Here is a 15,031-nt window from a genome sequence, read left to right on the forward strand (position 1 = left end):
AAACCTGGGACCCTGGTGCTGTGAGGCAGCAGTGCTAACCACTGAGCCACCATGCTGCCCTAACTGGAGATTAATTGGTGTCTCTGGATTACTAGGGTCAAAAAGTGTGGTGTTGGAAAAGCACAGCTGGTCAGGCAGCATCTGAGCAGCAGGAGAGTCGACGTTCCAAACATAAGCTCTTCATCAGAAATACTAGTCAAGTGACCTTACCATTATGCAAAAGTGAGTACTGCAGATGCTGGAGATTAGGGTCTAGAGTATGGTGCTGGAAAAGCACAGCAGGTCAAGCAGCATCCGGGGAGCAGGAAAATCAACATTTTGGGCAAAAGTTGATTTTCCTGCTCCCCGGATGCTGCTTGACCTGCTGTGTTTTTCCAACATCACACGCTTGACCTTACCATTATGCCTCCCCAATGCCAGCACTGAGAACTCAACTAGTCAATCAACTCCCTATTCCATCTCTTTCAGTTAATTTAAGCCCCACATTCTCCACCACAAATTCAAGCACCAGGATATTTTAGTGCTTCCTTGCTCGACCTCCGTACTGAGCACTTTCATATTCTCAAACGATTCCTCCCTCTCAATGCCAAATCCACTGCCCTATTATCAAGACATAATGTCTCTCTAAAAAGACCCAACAACATTTTTTGCGAGTCAATATGGTGTCTTTTCCATGCAGGAAAACAATTAAGTAGGCTGCTTTTCGTAACCAGAAATGCTAAATGTGGATGCTGCCCATAGGCTAATGTCAGAAAATTTGCTGTTTCTGGGTTTGGTAAAATAAAAATCAGGCCATTCAATGGTAAGGCCCATTCTTGGCAGTTCAAAAGCACTGCTTGATCATGCCTTTATCTAAAGCTGCCGTTTGTAAATGTTCAGGTAACACTTGGCTGCACCTTGCAATATTCTCCTGCCCTCTGACCCGCTGTTTCCGCTACCTAGTCCCGCCCACCTGGCACCAGACCGGAAGTTCGGTAAACTGGAGGAAAATGGCCGCCTGGAGAGCGGTGGGTTAGAGACGCCCAAAAATTTAAAAAATATATATATGTATTTAACATTATATTAAAAGCACGCGGAAACGAGTGACTGGGGGGGAGGGGGGTGTCGAGATACTTCCGCAAATGGCTGGCGATGGCACGGGAAGCGGCAAGTCAGCTTTTTGTTTTTGTGGCGGGTGTTGCGCCGGTTTCTCCTTCCTCTCGATTAATTAAACTGTGAGAGCAGGGCCTGGTCGGGCCGGCAGGGGGTGTGGGCTGCCCTGCCTGTTCTCATCTGATTCTCCTCCAGTGTCTGGGGTCGGGGAATCAGACCCTTATTGCACAAACCCCACCCCGAGGGAGGATATCCAGCCTTCCAAATCTTTGCACTTGAATAATAATGACATATTTGACAGATTTTGCGCAATGCCTGATGATAAATTGGCAAATAATTCGAGTCATGTCAGCGCAGATATCAGCGCTGTTGGAGTTTAATTTTGGTCATTTAAAAAGGGGATCGGATTGTACGCAGGTATCCTGCACATCTGATCGTCCATTCTGAAGGGACATGTCAGACTTCACACGTTGTTGTCTAAGGAATCTTCAGGATGACAAAGAGGGTGATCATTTAAGAAGCCACTTCACTGAGAGGTGATGGAGTCATAGAGCATGGAAACAAATCCTTTGGTCCAATCTGTCCATGCGCACCAGTTATCCTAAGTAAATCTAGGAAGATGAGACCTGCATAAGTTAAAATTGTATCAGTGGTGTTTAGTTGTGAGGCAAATGGAAAATGTGTAGCCCATGTTAGTGTTGAAGCTGAAGGTGAAAGAAGCAAGTACCTTAGGTTTGAGGTAGTGGAACAGGTAAAGTAGTGTCAGTGTGAATGTAGAGTAAAGTGATTGTTGTGCATAAGGAAGCCATTCAACCCATTTTCTGACTTTCAGACCAATGAAATCACTCCTATCTCCCTGCTCTAACCCCATAGCCTTGCAAGAGTATTTTGCTCAAGTAACCCATTCAGCTTATTTTTGAAATTCAGTTGCCTCCCCCTCCATCACCCTTATAGTCAGAATGTTCCAGGAATTACCACATGCTGTGTAAAAGGGTTTGTCATCCTATCTTTTGTATGCCTTGCCCAAAACCATACATCTGTGTCCTCTAATCCTTGATCTGTCATCTCTGTTATATAAATCTTATCATAATTTATCTATTTACTCTAATAATTTACTCTATCAAATCTCTACTCTTTTTGACTGATGGTAAGACATATATCTTGAAGATCCACACAAGCATTAGATAATAGGGTCTACAATTTCTCTTAGACAACTTTCCAACTCTTGATTATTCTAGCTGATTTTCCATGGAGAGAGTAAAATCGCTTTATCACCTATTTCTGATAGCTTTGTGATTTTTCTTTTTGGGTGGGATGTATAGCATGTTGTAGTATGGAAAGTATCACCAATGGCTGCAGCTGCCCTGAAATGGGATTACAAGGTAGATGTGGCCTTCGGTGGTGTTTTCAGCTCTTTCCCCACCTCCGCACTTGTTTTCTTGATCTATCTAGAAATAGTCTTTTTCTTTAGTTTTTATCCTCTTGAGTTACTGATTATACACCTCACTGGCTTGTTTCAGCATCTGTTAAATTTGACAACATTTTTAGTGATAAAGATTCTTGATCCCACCTGGTCAGAAGTGTAATGTCTTTGCTGCTACATATTCATTGAGAACTTGGGACCTTTGTGAGTGTTGCGTCTGGCTAGAGAAAATCTCTAATATAGAAAATGCAGTTAACTCTAAGCGACATGCCTCCTCCAACCAGCAGATCTATGGTCTGGGGTTAATCTATGTAACCTCCTTTCAGGAATAGATGTGTTAAGACACAGTTTACCAATCATCAGATTTCTCTTTGATAGTTTCCTTTAAGCCAAAGCTAACAAAAATGTTATCAGCAATCTTGTCTCAGCAATAACATAGCATGTGCCACAATTAAGTGGTGTTTCACCAGCTGGTAGCAAAAGATACATTTTTATCTGACCTTACCATATGACCAGTCCATCTTGCTCTGCCATTCAATCTGACCATTATAATTCTGGCCTTGTACAGGACTTTATGTAAGTGCTACTTCTGTAATCTGGCAGCCTTAGAACCAGAGAAGTTGCTTGACTACACAAGATCCCATGTCATCTTCAGCATGTTGTCTTTAAATATTTTTAAAAAGTACTATGCAATATGCTCATAGCTCTATATTTTATTGTTAGATTCAATTAATTTTAATGCTGTAAATCATAATTGAAACAATAAATGTTCCTGAATACACTGTAAAACCTAGAAAAGAATAAATTTACACAGAAATAATTGTTCCTAAATGCAGACAAAGACATTGATAGTAAAGTAAATAAAGTAGAAGCATTTTTTAATACCTCCCTTACTCAGCTGAGCAACACAGTTTTTTTAACGAAAGTATCCAACAAATAGTATCTGAATTATTCAAACAGAAGAAAAAGTACTTCAGTAAAATAACTGTTAGTGCAGAGTATGCGTGTATCCATCATGACCTCATGAATGAAAGAGCAAGTTTACATAGACCAACAAAAACAGAATTTACTGGAGAAACCCAGCAGGTCTGGCAGCATCTGGGAGAGAGAACCAGAGTTAATATTTCAACTCTAGTGACCCTTCTTCAGAACTGATAGCATCTAGAAAAATGTGTTTTTTGGTGGGGAAAGTGCGGGAGAAAGAGTAAACAAGTAGGTGGAGGTTGATCCCAGAGAGAGGGAATGATGTTAGGCGGACAAAGGCATTATTGATAGTAAGCCAGGGAAGAAGAAAAGCTAGATTGGTGATAATGGAATCAATGAGAAGGTGAAAATGGTTTAGCTGTGCTGAAAGCAACCCATGTCATGACAGGACCTGGTGTATGGGAGCAGATAAAAGACATGGAAGGAGGTGTTCAGGCACTAAAGTTATTGAACCCAAAATTGAATTCTGAAGGTTGCAAGGTACCCAAGAGGAAAATGAGATGCTGTTCCTCCAACATGTGCTGGACATCACTGGAGTACTGAGCAGGCCTGAGACAGAAATGACGGTATTCAAACACAGTGGTGTTTTGAAATGGCAGGCAACTGGAAGCTTGGGGTCATTTTTACAGACAAAATGTAGGTGTTACACAAAGCAGCCACCCGGTCTGCATTTTGAATTGCCAGCATCTGGAGTTCTTTGGTTTATTCATGTAGACCAAAACTGGAACTGTACTGTGGATGCCAGATGAGAGAGGTTGTGGACCAGAGGGTGTTGGATTGGGGAGGTATCTCTAACAATTTTGATTATTTCATTCAAAACTTATTCAGTTAGACTGAGGAGAAAAAGGGAATTTTAAAAGGATTTAGCTCAAAGAGCCTCTTGTTGTAAAAACACTTCAGTTAAAAATCTTGGGGAGATACCAAGCAAATCTGCCCTATTTGACAGTACTTAGCTGTTAATCACTTATGGGGGTTGGGGTAGTTCACAAAAAGATTTCTGTCCATTTAGAGACATCGTCAAAAATTTCTATAATTTACACTTCTTGGAATGAGAAAATGGTTTAGTAGCGTAATCCGAGGGAATTATAGGCTGAAGGCAGTTATTAACGCTTGTATTCTACTATTTTGTACATATGAAATCATAGAATTAATGACACTTTGTGTTCAGTCTGTGAGTTTCTTAACAGAATTATTCCATCATTTTTAGCGATTATAAATTGCCTATGCTTAGAACAGAGGTGAAATTCTCCATTTCAAAGGGATTTTTATTATTTTGCTTTCTAAATCTGCCAAATCCTATTTCGAAAGGTTGCTGCTAGTTGCAAAATCTGGCATACTCATGGATGTAATTTGTATACTCTTCCATTGTATCAATCATCAGACTTGCTAGAAATGAATAAAGGTGAAATGTCTTTAACAGGATTATTTTACGTAAAGGTAAATAGTCAGTTTTAGCTTTGACTTCTGTACAACGAGAGTGATCGGATGGGTATATGAATAGGAAGGTTTTAGAGGGATATGGGCCAAATGCTGGCAAATGGGATGAGAATTATTTAGGATATCTGGTCAGCACGGACAAGTTGGACTGAAGGGTCTGTTTCCATGCCGGGCATTTCTATGACTCTATGATTCCGCTCTTACATAGGTTTCAAATTGTAACCAAAAATTTTGATTCAACTGTATGCCCTGTGGACTTACAAAGCCCCATCAATTCTCTACACAGTTTTATGGACTGTTTAGCTTATGAGCCTGATCTCTGTACGTTCTCATCCTTCTCTATGTCTGCAATCTTTCATAGCATTTAGATGTCTGTACTCATCTGATAATGGTCTTTTGCACATCCCTGTTTAGATGTGCTTCACTAATGGTGATCACACCTTTGGGTCCTTAGGCTGCTGAGCTCTGTAACTCTGTATCTAATTGTGTAATCCTCTATCCTAAATCATTATGGCTCCTGAGGTCATAGGCAGATACAGGGTGAGTTGGGATGTGGATGGATATGGATATGCATTGTCGTTGAGGATATGAGGGGTCATTATGTGTGGGTAGGTGGTGCAGAGTAGGTGAGGGTTAGAGGCCCTAACATCGACAGAGCTTCCAGTCAACCAAAGTACTCTTCTATCCAGCCAGCCTTTGTCCTCACTGGTCCCTGTAGTTATCTACACTCTGCTTCTGGGATTAGTGAGCACAACTTCATCCCTTGCAACTCCCAACACCACATCCCCCTTTATCCAGGTGTGGTATAAGGTTTCCTATTTTGAGCTACCTATCTTGGTAACGAAAATTTGGCCACTTGTGCCAGTTTCTAAGTTAGGAAAACGAAACTGGAGAACCCCAAGCTTTTCAGCTGAACTATAAGCTGGCTGATATTGCTTTAATCCTGATGAAGGGCTTTTGCCCGAAATGTTGATTTTCCTGTTCCTTGGATGCTGCCTGACCTGCTTTTCCAGCACCACTCTAATCTAGACTCTGATTTCCAGCATCTGCAGTCCTCACTTTTGCCCTAAGTTAACATAGAGAATGGAAAAATTCAAGCAGCACTATTGCCTTGGGCTAAATACCAAGAGTGGGGCAAAGGGTTCAGACTGACAAATGTCAGGAAATTCTTCTTGCATAAACTAATTGAAATAACAATTGGATACTGAACTAGATGAGATTTAGGATCTTTCTTTGTGTAAAAACTTGGTTACACTTGTAGCTACTGGGGTTTAACCTCCTCCCCACTAACTTCACTTCCACGAGGAATTCTTGATGAGCACATTTGGTGGATGTTACAGGCATTTACTCTAGCATCAAATCTAGATTGAGGTTTTCTGTTTATAATTGGATGAAAGACATAATTGGGTAAATAGCTAAATGGCTGTGGCAGAAAACTGAGAAGTGCTAAGGTGAAGGAAGTGCTTTTGCACAAGAATGAGAAATCAACAGAAGAATTGTATAGTGGCACCTTTACTGAACACCTGCAGTATACTAGCTGAAGTGTTGCCTGTGGAATGATATAAAGGAATCTGAAGAGGATTGGAAATTAACAGTTTCAAATGTAACTTATTTAAAATCTCTAAATGAAAGTATAACTAGTAGATCACCCATTTGGAATATAAAGAATTGATCTTTCTTATACCTTAGGTGCCTCACTACATTAAATTACTGTGTGAAAATCCTGCAAAGCAATGAACTCATTCTGATTTTAACAGAGTTCATTGTCTGTTGGAGAGTCATGACTTTGTGCGTGCATTTATGATTTCGGCTCTGAGGCCTGATTCTTCCACAATGGTGAGTTTTGTATAGTTCAGAAATTTCATGCTAACTCCTGTTTAAAACATTAGCCAATTAACATCCATTTGTTGATCACTAAAGTTATATTTGCTTAAAATTAGTTTCGAGCAGGAATTTAATATTTTAAGAAGTTGTCAGGAATTGTGCTATATTTTTCACTGAGTAATACCAGTTACATCACAAAAGATAAAATGTAAATGAATTCTGGTCTTAAGTTTCAAAAGTTTAGTTATGTGTTGATTTTGAATCAGAGTGGCAACTTAGCTAGGAGGCAGTTCAATGTGGGAAGATTAATTTAAATAATTTTTTAAAATAAATGAGATTGCGTGTCATGGGGAGCTAGACTAATCTTTCACTTCTGCATTTGTCATAAGTTTTAGTGCAGATTGACAAGAGGAAAGTGTCATCTGCTGGTGGTAGGATTTGTTTGTGAAATAGTTTTGCTATGCCTTAAACTAGTTCCAAGTGCATATCTATTTGATGCAAAAAAAATGTTAAAAATTGAAGCCAAAGGACTTGTCCTACCCTAGAGTGTGGAAAGACTTGTATTGATATTTTACTGGTTTTAAAGCTAAGGCATAAAATTAAATTTGCAAAGTCAAGTTTGACCTTACTCCTAAAGGTGGGATATCTAGTTATGTTTAATGCTGGCCGTTTATGTTTAAAGTGAGTTTTTGGTTCCATTTCCTAAGTAACTATCCTTTATGTTCATGGGTCAAAAACAATTCTCACTTTTCAATACCAAATATTCACCCTGCTTTACTTTGTAAAACATGATATGAGAAGTTATCCTCTACCACAGCTTTCACTTTCCTCCATTGCCTCTTTATTGTCCAACAGCTTTGTTGCTGCAAAGTGCTCTAGCTGCAGTTTCTCCTGGTAAAAAATTAGCAACAATAATTCTTGACCTCCAGCCCTCACCACACACGGCAGCCTGGGTGTTAAAAAGAGCTAAGACACTCCACTTTGACTTCTTACAGTTCCCATTTTGCCATCACATTCAGTTGCCATCACATTTCCAACCTACATTTCCCTCTATCTGCCAAACATTTCAGACCATCTGAAACTTTTCTTTAGGACCACTGCCTCCTTAAAACCCATCTCTTTGACCCAACCATTTGTCAACTTTCGCAATATCTCCTTCAGCTAGTCTATTATTTGGCTGGTAATCAGATGATATGCTTGAAAACCTATGTTGTGCATCTCTTTTTGTGATGTTATGTGCTCACTTTCGTTTATATTCTTTAATACTTATTATTCCTACATTAGGTTTTAAATTGTGTTTTGATGAAGATGGCTTGGGTTTACAAACTAATGACTCAGTGATAGTTTAGTGTGAAATTCATTCTTATGATTAGGAAGTAAACTTGCTGTTATTTGGAATAGAAAATTAATATGATTTAATATCACAATTGTTCCAAGTAATTTATTTCCCTGCAGCTAAAATAAATTATTTTACTTGAATAGTTATTGGCTTACATTTATGTTTTTACAATTACTTTTCTTTATGGATGCTTTCAATATATTAAAACCTGAAATATTATTGAAAAGTACAGTAGTATTTTAGGTTAAACTCCTGGTGAAACTTGGGCCATCTATAGTCTTTTTAATGATGCTGTTTGGATTCGTACAAGTATAATTTTGTAATAGAGTTGAAGCAATTATTTCCTTTCTCACTTGTAAAGTGGGTGCTTCCTGCATAAGTGAATGAAATTGGGGGAGGAAAGCTATTAAGTAGTGGATTTTAGCTCCCTAGTTAATATATATTTAGGTAAGCTACATAAATAACCTGTTCTTTGGATTGCTTTTTGGAGGTCACTGAAATACATGCATTATTAGGATGCCCTTAGATGGGCACCGTATGCGTGTGCTTAAATGGGATGTTCTGAAAACAAATCCTAAAACTGGATTTCGATTTGCTTAGTATCTCTAGAATTCCTTAGTAAAATTGTTTGTTTATCTGCAGTATCACGCTTTGGAGTATGCATTGGACCGTGCAGAGGTGAGTTAACTATGACAATTCATCTGTCTTGCTGTGTAGCGTTGCACTGCAACTCTTATTACACCTATTACTCAGTTTTTCAGTGTATATCTATAATGATTTATTTTATTTTGTAGTACATTATTGGATGTGCCCGACAACGACCTCCAAAAAGAAGGCATTCATCTAGTGGAAGGTAGTGTTCTGTAATTAAAATATTTTAGAGTTTAATATGTTTTGTTGATGAATAAAAGTTTAAAAACATCAATTTTAAAACTTCTTACCTTAGGAAATCAGTCCATCAGAAATTGTATGACCTGTATATGGAAGAATGTGAAAAAGAACCAGAGTTGAAGGTATGCCCATTTCATCCATTCCTCTGTCATTCCTCCATAAGCCTGTTATAGTTTGCTGGGAGTTGTTATGAAAACATTTTTAAAACCTTTAAGAATTCAAATTCATACCTTATTGTTAATTCGATATAAAAATTAAGTATGTGAAAGTAGAAGAAAGGAATATTAAATCTGCCTTCTCTTTTTGCTTGAGATTCAACCTTAATGGTTTCACTGGTCTGGCTTTCCAAATATAAAATCCAAAATACAACTCTGTTTTAGAAATGGCTAAACTCATATTGGGATCTTTTAAAAAAGTTTGAATTCTGAAAACATTTCTTCTTTCTTCAGTGATTGGTCGTGTGATAGGCATCCTCTTAATCAGCTTTGTGATCAGATGAAATAGTTTTGTGAGTGAATGCTCTCAATAAATGAAGCCACACCAATTTAAACTATTCCAGACTCAATTCTTTATCTGTTTTGAGTTGGTTGACTTCAACTATTTGGATTCTACAATTGTCAAAATACATTTGGATCAGAAAAGTTAAAATCAGCAGGATTTCCACTCCTGATTCTTATCTGGGGACCTTTGCATGGAGTACATAGATTTTGAAGCCAGGATTGTATTCTGCTGTGGTTAGAAATGTAAGTTGGATGCTGCCTGACCTGCTGTGCTTTTCCAGCACCATGCTTTCGATTCCGATCTCGAGCAGCTGCAGTCCTCATTTTCTCCTAGTGTTGTGTAAGGGTAGGTTGAATGAACTAATTTTGTAATCCCATTAGTTTTAAAGATTAAGTGTTCATCAAATTGAGGTGTTTCAGATGATTAAATGACTTGATAGAATGGGTAGAGAAGCAGTTTTTTTCTGGTAGAGGAAACCAGACTAAAGGAGCACAACATTAGAGCGAGGCTTTTCAGAGGTCATGTCAGGAAGGGTTTCTTAAAAAAAAAGAAATGCAGAATTCTCTCCTCAAAATGTTACTAAGATGAGAGTAATTGCAAATGTCAAAACTGAAGTTGATATGTTTTGCGGGGCAGAGGTGTTAAAAGATAGGAGATCAAGGAAGAGATTATTTTAATCAATCTGTTCAGAGGTGTGATTTCGTACCTCTGGAACAGGTCTTTGAATCAGAGAGGATAGATTAATTCAAGGTGCACATCTGCTATGAAGTAATTGACCAGGATTAAGGGGTTACAGACTGTTGTCAAGGCTGTCATTAAAAATAATGACAAGTGTCAGTGATTGTTGAAATGAGTCTTTGCAAAAAGTCAACAGGAGAGAAGAATTGATAGAGACAATTTGTGAGAAGGGGAAAAAAATGGTTGAGTCATATCATGGTTGAGTTGTAAGCGATTTTCTGGTGGTATTTGTTACCTTTATGCATTTTAATGCCAATATAGGATGGTATGTCAGTTCACTATTTATAGATAGCTGCATCACTTTTGTGGAGAGTATTAATGTCATAATGTATGTGGTCATATCCAGTTAATTGCCTTTGAACAGGATTTGATATATTTTCAAAATGTATATTTCTGATTAATTCCCAGAAATTAAGACGAAATGTTAACCTGTTGGAAAAACTGGTTATGCAAGAAAGGGTGTCATGTCTTGTAATAAATCTATATCCGGGAAATGAAGGCTATTCCCTCATGCTCAGAGGGAAAAATGGATCAGGTATGATTGTTTGATTCTTGTAAACTATTAATTATGAGCTTTATAAGTATCCTTGCAAAATTTTTTGTGTCTTCAGTACTATAGACACTGCCTTTTGTCTGTTTTCTTGCAGATATAGAAAAAAATCTAGATGCAGTTGTTGCAGAATATCCATTGCCTGTATGTGTAAAGAAAGGTGTCCTGAGCTGCACATTTTTACATTGAAATTTATTTTTAAATCGTTTTTAACTCTAGATTCGGAAACAATCCGTTTGCCTTATGAGGAGGGAGAGTTACTGGAATACTTGGATGCAGAGGAACTGCCACCAATTCTTGTAGACCTTTTGGAAAAATCTCAGGTGAGATAAAACATGTACAAAAGAAACAATGTAAGCAAATTAATCCGAATAATTCCAAGGCAATGCTTTGGGGAGGGGTGTTAGAAAGTTCCCTGTTAGGCCGGTGAAAGTGTGATTTGTGGGGTAGATCTTCTGCCTGTATCACTTAGGCTTTGGGTGACATCTAAACAAAGTTAAACATCACACAACACCAGGTGAAAGTCCAACAGGTTTATTTGGAAGCACTAGCTTTCAGAGCGTCGCTCCTCAACCACCTGATGAAGGAGTGGTGTTCCAAAAACTAGTGTTTCCAAATAAAGCTGTTTGACTATAACCTGATTAGATTAGATACTTACAGTGTGGAAACAGGCCCTTCGGCCCAACAAGTCCACACCAACCCGCCGAAGCGCAACCCACCCAGACTCCCTCCCATACATTTACTCCTTCACCTAACACTACGGGCAATTTAGGATGTCCAATTCACCTAACCTGCACATTTTTGGACTGAGGGAGGAAACCGGAGCACCCGGAGGAAACCTCGCTGTGTCTCCACGCAGGCATGGGGAGAATGTGCAAACTCCACACAGTCTGTCACCTGAGGTGGGAATTGAACCCGGGTCTCTGGCACTGTGAGGCAGCGGTGCTAACCACTGTGTCACCGTGCCGCTGATGTTGTATGATTTTTTAACTTTGTCCACTCAGTCCAACACCGGCGTCTCCATGTCATGGCGACCTTTGAATAAAACCTTCTGGGCAATCCAACCAATTTATATCTGATTCACTAATGTATATTCCATCCCAGAGCTGCAGTAACCCCAAACATAAAACTGTAGTCGATCCCAAAATAGTTCTTCCTAATGGCAAAAAAGACCTCCCAGTGAAGGGTAATTAGGAGGTTATAATTTTGAGTTCTGCTTCTTTGAGACAAACCCAGTCCGTGAGGTAACACAGGCCAGGGAATCTGCCCCTTCTCCCTATCATCACCTTGGGAGGATAAGTTGAGGATGGGAGAAGTTCAGGGTGGGAAAACCTATGTCTAAGAGTGGCAGCTCTCCAGTAACCAGCTGTGGACATTTCCAGTACTGAACTCCAGTAATGAGGAGGTATGCAATGCTGAATGTTGAATTTGAGATGAGTGTTGATCTCTCTCTCACCAAAGCAATATTGGCAGATAGACCCTGGCAAGGGAGTTCAGGTTTGGGAATAGAGGGCTGGGGGGCAGGGGCGGTGGGGCAGGGGGTTTGCATTGGGAGTAATGTTGAGCTATGGGTGGAAGTCGCCATGCACCTCCTATACCCATCATCAGCCTGCGTATAGAAACTTATGGATCATTAATTGGTCACTTAACAACCTGAACTATGACCCATTGGCAGGCAGGTTAGCAGGTTGGCTGCTGGCACCTGAGAGTTCATTGTAGTGGGACAAGGGTGAGTGCATATGCGGCAGTTAAATACAAAGTGAAGACCACATTGTGAGCAGCTGATCAGAGCTTAAGCTGGACTGGATGTGGAAGTCGTCCGACAATTAATGATAGTTCTTCAGTAGCATGAAAAGGTTAGATGCCAAGCTGGTTCAGAAAGTTATTCTGGTAGTCCTTTCAGAAATTAGTCTGATAACATGGCAAATTCTACACCAATATACAGAAGTGTTTAGCTTAAAAAAAAATTGTCCTCGAAAACCTAACTTGCATATCGAATACAAAGGTAGTTCCTGAGTTAAGAGAATCATTGCTTCTATGCTGGTTATTTTATCTGCCCTTTCATGGCATAATTTTGAATGACAAAGGGCCTTCCTTTGACTGCGCATCATTGATTCCTCTGCTAGGTAAGAAATTAGAATGCCTTGAAGATATGGATTTTGTGGTCCATGATTGGCAAATGGTTCTGGACACTTCTTGCCCTTATAGATCCCCACAGATTTTTTTTATGGACTTCTGTGTTGGAGCCAATCATCATTAAAAATCCAAAATAGCATGCTGCCTTTGTGAGATAATCTGTGGCCTTTGTGATCAGAGTTGACACGGTGTGTGAACCAGGATCTGATAGTTATAATTGTTGATTCAGTGACGATAACAACCTAAAGAGTATTTTTAAAAATGTGTTTGAGGGAGAGATGAGACCAAGAAAAAAAATTACATTTTGGTTTTCAAATCTTTATTATAAGAAAATGTTCAGTTCCAAAAAGGTTGCATGGCAGTCATTAAGACTAATCACATCATTTAAAAATTCACTTTTTGGACAATCCTAATCTTTTCTGGCCTGTTGAGTGGATATTGATTGTGTTAACATTTTCCATCATGTCATGGTTTTGAACATTGTGTCTCTTGGCATGATAATGTAAAAGTGAAGCTTCAAATGGAGCTGGTCAATACAGAGAGCAACTTCCTGTTTTCTACGTTTGTGCATACACACTTGCTGGAAAATGTTGTCTGATTTACTGTTGATAATGATGAGTTTCAATAGCATTGCCATTATTTCTAATACAAAACCCACGCATTGACTTCATCAAGTCATTTGATCAGACTTCCCTCGAAATTGTTTTTGATATAAAATTCGCACTAATTTGTTCAATGAACGTTGAACGTTTTTATTTAGTTAAAGTTTTATTTTCCTTTTAGGTGAACATTTTTCACTGTGGATGCGTTGTAGCTGAAGTACGAGATTATCGGCAATCTGGTCATGCGAAAGCACCGACATACCAAAGCCGACATATATTACTTCGGCCCACAATGCAGGTAATGAATTGTGTCTTACATTACGTGTAATGTCCCTTGACTCTCACACTGACATCATACACACCACTTTTAATGAGTTTGGTATTATGTCTTACCAAAAAGTTCCTGAAATCCACACTTTTTGTGACTGTCTTTGCAGTAGGCATTTTGTTTTGTGCTGGAATGCACTTAACCACTGACAGTATTGTTATGACACAGGGTAAACCCCTCTGCTAGTTTAAGCGAGCAACACAGAAAAGATTCACCCAGAGCTTTAATCTGTAAACATTCGAGAAGCAAAGAACTATCCCAAAGTCACTATTTAAAGTACAAAAAATTTAAGAACTTTATTCTTTAAGTCTAACAAGCGAATATTAACTAACAAATATTTACAACTCCTTTCTCTAAGCCTATCTTTTATCTCCCCCTCTACAGTACTGGTCCAATAAAACCCCCGATTAAGATTTGCAAACAATTCAAATTTCAAAACCAGCTAGCTGGTTTTCTCTTTGTAACGTCCTCTGTAGATTTTATCTCCAGGTCAGTGTCGATGTTTTTTTTTCTGTGCAAACTCCTTCTCTAGACAGATACCTCCCAGAGAGTTCTTACTAGCAGCTTATGTCTGTTGGCCTTTTGGCAGTTCTCTTTGCCGCTCTGGGTAACTGTTCAAAACATCTGATATTTATATGCCAAAACATCAAATCGTTTCATTACTTTTAATATTGTCAAAATACTAAATTCAAACTTGATTGGAGTTTGGTATCTTGTAGCATAATTTAAACTGTTTGGCTGAATTTGAATTTGTTTTTGTATCCAAGCAACCCATCTACTCTAGCTGTTTAACCAAATGTTACATTATTACCTTGTTCAGAACACTTTACTGTGTCAGGTAGTTCTGCTAGCTTTTCAACTCTCCTAAAAGTACAGTACACCTCTACACCTTTCATAACAGTCTACAGGAGCTATTTCCGGGTAGAACTAAGGATGATATTTTGTGGATACACTTTACTGCATAGGATAATCCAAAAATTATTTTTCCTTTGTTTTTCCCCTCAGCACTCTCTAGATCCCAGAAAGCTATGGCCAGTTATTGAACCTTATTATTACTTAATCATGAGAAGATAAGCTGTGGTAGTTTATATTCTGCCCTGTGAGTTTTCAAATAGTCCTTTAAGTATCATTAATTGAAGATTGTAGCAAAATCTGCAGTATGGATTTGCACTATATTTCAGCAGAG

At 38.7% G+C, this 15,031-nt stretch overlaps 1 protein-coding gene across 15 annotated transcripts in view; it reads left to right on the forward strand.

The window, feature by feature from the left end:
• Positions 1 to 952: 952 nt before the first annotated feature.
• Positions 953 to 15,031, forward strand: part of supt20 (SPT20 homolog, SAGA complex component) — a 62,050-nt gene continuing 47,971 nt past the window's right edge. For 5 of the 15 annotated variants that reach the window (XM_072577190.1, XM_072577191.1, XM_072577192.1 and 2 more), the window contains exons 1-8: positions 968 to 1,146; positions 6,626 to 6,772; positions 8,742 to 8,777; positions 8,894 to 8,952; positions 9,046 to 9,112; positions 10,638 to 10,764; positions 10,999 to 11,102; positions 13,699 to 13,815. In XM_072577190.1, coding sequence (XP_072433291.1) covers positions 6,737 to 6,772; positions 8,742 to 8,777; positions 8,894 to 8,952; positions 9,046 to 9,112; positions 10,638 to 10,764; positions 10,999 to 11,102; positions 13,699 to 13,815 — 546 coding nt within the window. In that variant the 5' untranslated portion in view covers positions 968 to 1,146; positions 6,626 to 6,736. Of the gene's footprint in view, positions 1,147 to 6,625; positions 6,773 to 8,741; positions 8,778 to 8,893; positions 8,953 to 9,045; positions 9,113 to 10,637; positions 10,765 to 10,998; positions 11,103 to 13,698; positions 13,816 to 15,031 lie in introns of all 15 variants that reach the window. The other 10 variants (XM_072577181.1, XM_072577184.1, XM_072577194.1 and 7 more) reach the window with 8 other exon arrangements.

The sequence above is a fragment of the Chiloscyllium punctatum genome, chromosome 9 (genome assembly GCF_047496795.1).
Source record: "Chiloscyllium punctatum isolate Juve2018m chromosome 9, sChiPun1.3, whole genome shotgun sequence".
Lineage (NCBI taxonomy): Eukaryota > Metazoa > Chordata > Chondrichthyes > Orectolobiformes > Hemiscylliidae > Chiloscyllium > Chiloscyllium punctatum.